General features: G+C 39.3%; 1 protein-coding gene across 1 annotated transcript; it reads left to right on the forward strand.

The window, feature by feature from the left end:
- Positions 1-4,417: 4,417 nt before the first annotated feature.
- Positions 4,418-8,585, forward strand: LOC107787652 (O-fucosyltransferase 19-like). Its single transcript, XM_075228040.1, has 8 exons — positions 4,418-4,967; positions 5,582-5,654; positions 5,753-5,823; positions 6,486-6,574; positions 6,659-6,791; positions 6,866-7,098; positions 7,329-7,805; positions 7,923-8,585. The coding sequence occupies exons 1-8, from the start codon at positions 4,593-4,595 to the stop codon at positions 8,128-8,130; spliced, it is 1,659 nt and encodes a 552-aa protein (XP_075084141.1). The 5' UTR covers positions 4,418-4,592; the 3' UTR covers positions 8,131-8,585.
- The last annotated feature ends 488 nt before the right edge of the window (positions 8,586-9,073 follow it).

Consider the following 9,073-nt stretch of genomic DNA (forward strand, 5'->3'; position numbering starts at 1 on the left):
TTAATTTTATCATTTGAAAGTTAACAGAAAACTTCAAATGCTTGTGCCGGAATGAACAAGAGACGTCCTCTTCAAGAGAACCGTTAACATAAGAGGGACCTCTCTTATGAAACTCTCATAGTAAAGGGTTGGTTTCGAAAGAGCTTATGCCCGGAACAAAAAGCTATCGGACAAAAATACACTCGAAGCCTTATCTAATTCGACGCAAAAAGAAGAAAATTGTGCGCAATACTTAAGCAAAAGTCTTATTTATTTATAAAAAATGCCAAACGGCATAAGTACAAAAGTACAAAGGAAAATAACAAAAGAAAAGAGGAAAAATCTAAATATTATCGCCACCGTAACTCGGGGGGAGAGAGGCATCTACGCCCCCGAAAGAAGTGGGTGGATCAACCGCCGGTGCGGGACCTGGGCCTTCATCATCGTTCTCTTCAAGTTCCTCTTCGGTTCTCGAATACTCAGAACAGGTACTCGAAGAGTTAGTTGTGTCAGGCTAAGTTGGGAGACATTCTCGACAATTAACTCCAGTGCTCGGGCCTTGGCGATTTCATCATCAATATCAACGATGCCCACTTTGGCCTCCTCCAAGATTTTTCTCCTCATATGATACAGAGCGTATGTCATTTCAAAGATGAGGAATCCCCTTGGTGTTGGAGCTTTGCCTTAAGTATGTCAACCTCGGCCAAAAGGCCATCCCTCTCGGATCTCGTGGCAACAAGGCTAGAATCAAGGATACAAATTGTGGAAAAGTGAAGCCGGTTTTGATCCATGATTTTCTTGAATCTCTCATCCATTCGGGCTCGCCTCTCCTTGACGGCATTAACCTCCTCGATTTTGGAGTTCAAGGCTGCCTCCAAATTATTCACTTGCTCAACGGAGGTAGACTCGCGCTTGGCAGCAGCAAGAACAACATCCTGAAGCTCAAACCACCTAGCCTTAGCATCTTGAAGTTGTGGATGTAGCTGAGTGGCTTCTTGGTTGTAGGCCATCACTTCCTCCTCACGTTTCTACAACTGGGCCTCAAGCTCGCCCGCTTCAGCAACCTTTGCCTCCAACACTGGGAGACGTGTAGCAAGCTGATTCCTCTCAGCCAACCGCTGATCTCGTTCGGACATAAATCCTTCTTTGTCGAGAATTAATCTCTGAAGGCCCTCAGAATCAAGGAATTGGCTTACAAAACATGTATCAAAATTAGAAACCCTGTTATAATAGATAAGTAAGAAAATAAGAAGTAAAAGAACAAGTACGGTACCGCTGGCGCATTGTGCATGGCATTATTCAACATGCAATCCCCTAAAAGGGAGTGTATCTTCTTCTTATCTTTCTCCGAAGCCAACGACTTCAGGTAGTTGGCAAGCTCCACCGGCTTGGACAGTAGATGGCACCCCTTTGAAACCGAGAGAGTGACACTCCTCCTCTCTCGGGGATCTGGAGAAGGGGGTGAGTAATTGTACCCTAAATTCTCGTGGTCGAGGAATTGGGGATGAGAAGCACCCTTCTCTCGGGCGTCCGTGGCCGGCGAAGGAGATGCAGTAGATGCTGATGGCAAAGGTGCAGCTGGCGTAAAGGGGCGTGAAGTTGTTGGTGTTGTAAGATGAGAAGCAGCTGCAATGAGAGCAGCGCTGATTATTGGTTGCTCATCAACCGAAGGCAGAAAAGGCCGGGGGTCCGAACTCCTTGGACCAAAAACAACAATGGGGACAGGACAACGGGAGTTGGCATTATCTACCAGATCCATCTTGCCCCATAGTCCTTGGACCTCTTCATCGGTCGGTTCTAAAAGCTCTCCCGATTAAGCATTCGATTGAGCTGATGAAGATTGTTGTCTCTGTTGAAGGGAAACCTCTTCATCACTAGCTTCCCCGTCATCTTCAATGACCACTTCAGCCATGGATGAATCAGTTGTGGCCTTCTTTATTTTCTTAATTTTATTCCCAGCCGAGGAAGAATGCCGCCTTTTTGGTCGCTTGTTCTCTGGCTGGGGACTCCAGGAGGAAGTACTCCCACCAGAAGTAGACCCGAGGGCACCACTTCGAGCGAGGGCACTTTGTAACAGTCTCACATCCTCCACGGGGTCGGCCAAAACTTCGACCTCCTGGCAGGTGATAGAGCCCTATGGGAGTCTTGAATCAAATAAAAAGATATGGTTAGAAAATTTACTTATGCACATACAGAGGTAGAAAATAGAAGAACTCAGTTTACCGTAGTTCTTGGCCATCCATCTATATTTGGGGGCCATTTTCTTCCACCGACGGGTTTCTGGCATTGTAATATCAAGAATCTTCTAAACACATTGGTTCAGGCCTTCAACCCTTGGTGGTGTCCACCGTGTAACTGAAATAATGGAGACAAAAGGGTCAACAATGACAGGGAACAACCTTTTTACGGAGAAAAGAGATGAATAAATTACAAACTTATGTGAGTGGTTCCATGATTCAGGAAAGGACAGAATTGTTGTCGGGATGATTCATCCACGATCATTGTCATCATCCACGCTGGTAAGAAGGGCATGCTGGCCACGTTTACTGAAATTTATTACTCCCCCACACAAGATTTTGGGGGAGTAGAGGTTCATCATATGTGCCAGGGTTAGGGTTTTTCCCGCCTCCGTGCACAGCTGGCGTAGGCAAGCTACCGTTTGCCATATAGATGGGCCTACTTGTGCCTACCAAACCTGGTACCGATGGCAGAGCTCTAAGATCATGAGGTCGAGCCCCCCGCTCAAAGAAAAGGGAACCAAGATGAAGGGGTACATATAGACATACGTAAAACCTTCCTCGGTAAAGGTAACCCGCTCTATCAGGTTAGGAGCAATGATGTTAAGGTTTGGGCAGTTACAGTCTTCCTTCACAGTAGGAATACTGGAAGGACGAATAGAAGAAGGATACCTACTAACAACCCAAGTCCGTAGATGCACAGAGGGAAACTTCTCTTGGAAGTCATTAACGGTGCTCAAGTATTTGGGTATGATGGTGCTTACCGTGGGAGGATCAACATCGTCATCAACCTCTTTATCTTTGTTTCTTTTCGGGCCTCCACCAAAGAGAAGATCGGAGTTCTCAAAAGACTCAGTAAAAGAAGTCATAATAATAAGAAGATGATGAAGTCTTTTGAAAAAAATCGGAAAGAGATGAAAGCAGAAAAATGTTAAGTGCAAAGAAGGTAAGAAACTTATAAAAATTTTGGAAGTGAAAGAGGCAAGATGATGAGTATAAGTATAGATATAGACGACAAAAATCGTGGTCATGATTACCTCGAGAACCGGAAAAAATATTGCTAAATTATGGGGCAACACGTGTTCGAAGTATTAAAAGCGAGAAGACGTGCGTCCTTTCAAGCGTCAGAGACTGTTCAGAAGGTTTTTAGAAGATTTTCCGCCAAGAAAGGGATCTTTACCAACTTCCCGGTGACACAAAGATATGCCACCAGAAAGCAGGGGGGCTATCTGTATAGGGTAAAATTGATTTACATTAAATGATCGAATGAAAACATGACACGTAGAACCGAAGACAGGTAGAAAGTAAATTGCGTAGTAACTAGTACCGGGAACAATAACTGCAATTGACATCGGGCTGACCCCGAAGGGAATATGATCAACGTGAGCAGAATCAAATGCTTGGCATTAAATGGGCAGCCGTTGCAGAGAATATTTGCATTCATGGCCTGCCGTTACATATTCATCAATGGCCCTCTTTATTGTCATTTAAGAGGGACTTGTTGGTTCCCTAGGTATAGCAATAGCCATTGTAACACACGAAATTCTGGGCAAAACTAATGCTACATTCTATTCTCAAGCTAAATAAAATAACTTTACTTGCTCTTTATATTATTCTTATTTCTGTCCCCGAAGGTACTGCTCCCGGAGCCAAGCTTGTCATTTCCTTTGATTTTAACCGCGAAGTCTTATTCTTATTTTTAATCTAGTTTCTTTATCATTTTTGGATCATTAGTTCGCTTGTGTATAAACCACGTAACAAATTCAACTGTACCGTTTTACGGATAAACACTCTAATTTTTCCCATATCAGAGGGCTTTGTTCGATTTTCTTGATCCTCACCCAGTATTCATACTCAGTTTTGGGCAAATTAATCCGGATTCAATTTTCTTAATTATCATGTCTTGGCTCTTGGTGGTCTTCACTTTTTTTGTCTCTTCCAATTTTACATGAGTTTTCTTTTTTAAGTTTCCATCTTCTCCTCCTTATAAGAAATTACGTTCCATTTGTACTTTAATTTCTCGCAAAACAAAAATAAATAAATAAAATAAAGTAATGCAAGAAGAAACTACTTACTCCACTACTCAACATGAATTCTTAATTACCGTTTATTAGATTTTAACATTGGTTGCTTTGCCTCATAAAGCGGAGCCATTACTCACAAAAGAGAAGATATGAAAAAACTAACCAAAAGTGGGGAAATGTCAGAGTAAGCAACATGGAAATGTTGGCCTTCACGTCCCTTCTCAACATGCAGAAGCTTATTCTCCTCTCCATTTCCATGTCTCTCTTCTGACATTTCCCCTGACATTTTCACTCTGATATATAATTAACTCTCTTTTCCTCCGCCCCCCCCCCCCCATAAATATATTAATTAATGATGGCTGGTGGTGAAAATTGTCGTACCAGCCCGTTGGCTGCCACCATCAAGACTCGTCGGAAACCAATGGATTTTGTCGAAAAAGCAGAGGAAAATGGCAATGGAAAAGTTGATTTTACCGCACAAAACCACCACCAGCTTGGCCATCATCAGCATAGAATTAGAACGGTTTCCCTAATGAGATATATGAGATCAGGAAGATATCTGGGCCGTTGGATTTTTGGAGCATTAATGTTATTAATGGTTTCAACCATGTTTGTGAAGATTATGCTGATACACTTCTTTCTTAGAGTCAATGCCTCGATGAGTTCCCGTGATTTCTTGCAACTTCCACGTACTTCTCTTGAAGCAAGAGACCTCATGCATGCAAAGGTTATACCTTTTGTTTACTTACTGTAAAATAACTTCTTGAAAAATTGATTATAATATGTACTCCTATATTTGCAGGCTATAATCACAATGTAATCCAAAGTTTCCTGTTTGTGCATATGACAAATATTAATTTCCATTTTCTTTGTTGTCAAAAAATTCAAATTTATGATTATATTTTCCCCACCGTTATCAAATGCATGCATAAAAGAAAAAAGAGGAAATCTTTTACAGAAGTCAACCCCAGAATATTGCCTGGATTCTTTTGTGATTCACGAACTTTGGTAATTTGAAGACGGTTATATTTGCAGCAGAGGTTTAAGTTTATAGAATGCAGCATAAATTTTTTTTACAATATCAATATAATTTAATTTATGTCTGTTTAATTTTTCATGTTACTAATGCCACTTATTTTGAGTGGTCATCTGTAGTTATTTTGTAGGAGATATTCTTACGGTGTAAAAATTCTTTTAGATTAATATTGTATAAAAGTTAGACTTGTAGCAAATATGGGAGTTCTTTCGGCGTATTTGACCTTTTCTTGAACTATAAAGTATCTTTATGTTGTGAATGATATTGTACTCTCATTATGGATTATGCTCGATGTCTCTCCTCAGAATAATGAAATCTGGACGAACCCTGGAACTGACAAGTATTATAAATGCATTGCTCGATCAAGTAAAGAGATAAGTATGTATACTTAAAAGTACTTAAATATTTTGGCTTTGCTTATTGGATTTTACACCTTTTCATTTATGCGATTTCTGTAAGTTTTGAAACTCCCTCAGGAGACAAAACTATCAGCAATGGTTATATTCTAGTTCATGCAAATGGCGGATTAAACCAAATGAGAACCGGGGTAAGACATTATTGCCAGCTTTTAGTTTAATAGGGTTTTGGTTTTTGAGTTATTGGTGCTTCTATATGAGTTTAATATTTCTCCACTTATAGGCAATATCTATGTATGTTTTAAATTAACTATTGTTAACCATCGACATTGAGCTTATGACCAAGAAAAGAGGATAGATAACCTGCAGCTACAACCAGTCATATTAGAGCTCTTAAAAATTCTTTGTACAGTGGATATAAATAAAATTCATCTTTTATTTATTTATAGTCCGCACCTGGGTGCTCGTTTATGCCGTGAGTCGAGAGTGAAAATCAATTAAATCAAACATGCCTAAGCACTTTGCAAAATCAACTGTATGAGTAGTACTTTTGAAGTGAAAAGAGCTCAAAAGTGGTAAATTATAGGCTATGAGTTTTATCATGAATTATTCAGAGGATAAATAGTTTAGAACTTTCTAAGCTAATCCGCATACATACTGAATTTTTTCATGCATATACGAATTAGGTCACCTTAATTGAATCAAGCGTAACTTTGATGCAAGCTAAATCTACTATCATAGGTTAAACTACATTGCTAGTGTAAAAAAAATCTATCATTTGTCAATATTTATAACTTAAACCCTTTAGTTTATCTGTGAAAACTACTAATTAATTTGCTAAACTTTGTTGCAGATAAGCGATATGGTAGCGGTAGCAAAACTAATGAATGCCAGCATGGTTCTTCCCTTGTTAGATCACAAATCCTTTTGGACAGATCCTAGGTGAAAAATGTACTTCCATTCTACTGCATCTCAAATGAAGAGAATTGCATCTCACCACTTTTAAAACTGATCCTGTTTTTATAGTGAATTCAAAGATATATTTAACCGGAAGCATTTCATAAGAGCTTTGGAAGATGACATTGAAGTACTGGAGTCTCTTCCTCCAAGTCTTGCAAATGTGGAACCTCTTATGAAGGCACCTGTTTCTTGGTCAAAGGCACGCTTCAGAAAAATTAATGGAAGGTGTGTTTCTGCTTGGCTGATATCTAAAAAATTGTTGATTTTGTGCAGGCCAGTTACTACAGCAGAGAGATTCTGAAGCTATTAAAGAGACACAAAGTAATAGAATTCACTCATACTGATTCACGACTCGCTAACAATGGCATCCCAGATTTTATCCAAAAACTCCGGTGCCATGCCATGTATGAAGCACTTAGTTTTACTGAGGAAATTGTAGAACTTGGAAAAAAGTTAGTAAACAGACTCGGGGAAAATGGTGAACCGTATATAGCTCTCCATTTGAGGTACAAAAACAAGAATCTTGAAAATTCACACGCCTCTTTTCCATTTTATATGATATTCTTTTCTGTCTAGTTAGTCTATTCCAAGAATGACACATTTCTATATTTTGAAAAGTCTTTAATTGAGCTCTTATAGCAATAGAAATGTCATGACACCTTTAAGAGCACAAGTTGTAAGGGTACATATATACTATGGATCTTCGTTAGTAACTAGAGAGTTACATTCATGACAGATATGAGAAAGATATGCTGGCTTTCACAGGCTGCAATTACAACCTTACTAGAAAGGAATCTGAGGAGCTTCGAAAATTAAGGTACAAAACCAAGCACTGGAAAGAGAAAAGGATAAATGGAACAGAAAAGCGGCTTCAAGGGGGGTGCCCCATGACACCGCGAGAGGCTGCCTTGTTTCTCGAGGCAATGGGATATCCATCCAACACTAAAATCTGCATAGTTGCAGGAGAGATTTTTGGTCAAAATGGATTAAAGGCTCTTCAAGAAAGATATCCAAATATATATTCCCATTCCAATTTGGCAACAGAGCAAGAGTTGGAACCTTTTATGCAAAGGCATAATCAGCTTGCTGCACTAGACTATATTATAGCTCTTCACAGTGATGTTTTCCTCTACACCTATGACGGGAATATGGCCAAAGCTGTTCGTGGTCATCGTCTATTTGAAGGCTTTCGGAAAACCATCAATCCTGACAAGTACGTAAAATCAATGGTCAATTCGTACAATTTATTTTCTTGCTTGCCTGTGCTATAGTTAAATAGTTTTGTTCACTTGTTTTCTGTTCTTTCTTTGACATGTTAGACTTCTTTCAGGAAAAATATTGTTAGACTTATTGATGAAATGAACAACAAGAAGCTAACTTGGGAAGAATTTGCGACTCAAGTTAGGGGCTTACATGTAAACAGGACAGGAGCACCAAATGCTAGAGTTGTTGGTGATTCACCAAAATTGGAGGAAAATTTCTATGCAAATCCTTTCCCTGGTTGTGTTTGTCCAAGACCTGAAGAGAAGAGCAAATGACTAATGAGGTATTAGAAACAATAGAAGGCAATATAGGCCTAATTGCTTATAGGCTTCCAATGGCTAAATTTTGCAATCTCAGTCGCAGATGGAGAAGTCTCTGATGAGTAAGTTTCTCCTCCGCTGCACAGAGCCAAAGACCAGTTAACTCGGAGCCATATCAGATTTATTGTATATATCATACTCAGCTTGCTGATTCTTCACTAATTGAACATTTAGAACGGGAAAATCCATAAAAAATCAAGTACAATTACTCAATAGACAGATGCTTATACAAATCAAGTTTACATCTAAGCCATCAGATTATTTAAGCATGCTTATATATTCAACTTCTGCTTTGCGGACAGGAGTTCAGGTAATCATTGGGTATTTCATCATCACCTTGAATAAAGCTATGTACAAAACCATTTTGTACTTTACTATATACAATTCAATCTGCCTTGAATTTCTGATTGTATTATGGAGCGAAGGATGATACTCTCAGATAGTTCAGTACCCTCTAAATTCCAGGACACAATAGCAGTGCTGCACAGGCGCAAAACGAAAGACAAAGAAAATACTCTATCGCTGACTCAAAACTTTCTGGTGAACTAATGTGCCCTGCTCTGTATAGAAATCATTTCTGATAAATTATCCAGTTGGTCATACCAATCAAGCAAAAGACTTGAGAAAGCGAGAACAAATAGAAACAGCTAAAGGAAAGTTCTGCTATTTCTGCGCAAAAGAGAATCACATCTTATACCATACAGGCATAACTGTAGAAGAGTTTCATAATCATAACCTGTGCAATTTATTCCAAAAATGCTGGATTGAAGAGTCAGTTTTTCAACATTTCCTAGCCTTCGGATAATTGGAATATTGCGCAATCCGTCCTTTCAAATTTCCCTGCAGGAAAATTTTTCCTGGCAAATCTACAAGGATTTTTAAGTTGTAACATAAACAT

The sequence above is a fragment of the Nicotiana tabacum genome, chromosome 13, assembly GCF_000715075.1.
Source record: "Nicotiana tabacum cultivar K326 chromosome 13, ASM71507v2, whole genome shotgun sequence".
NCBI classification, from domain to species: Eukaryota; Viridiplantae; Streptophyta; class Magnoliopsida; order Solanales; family Solanaceae; genus Nicotiana; species Nicotiana tabacum.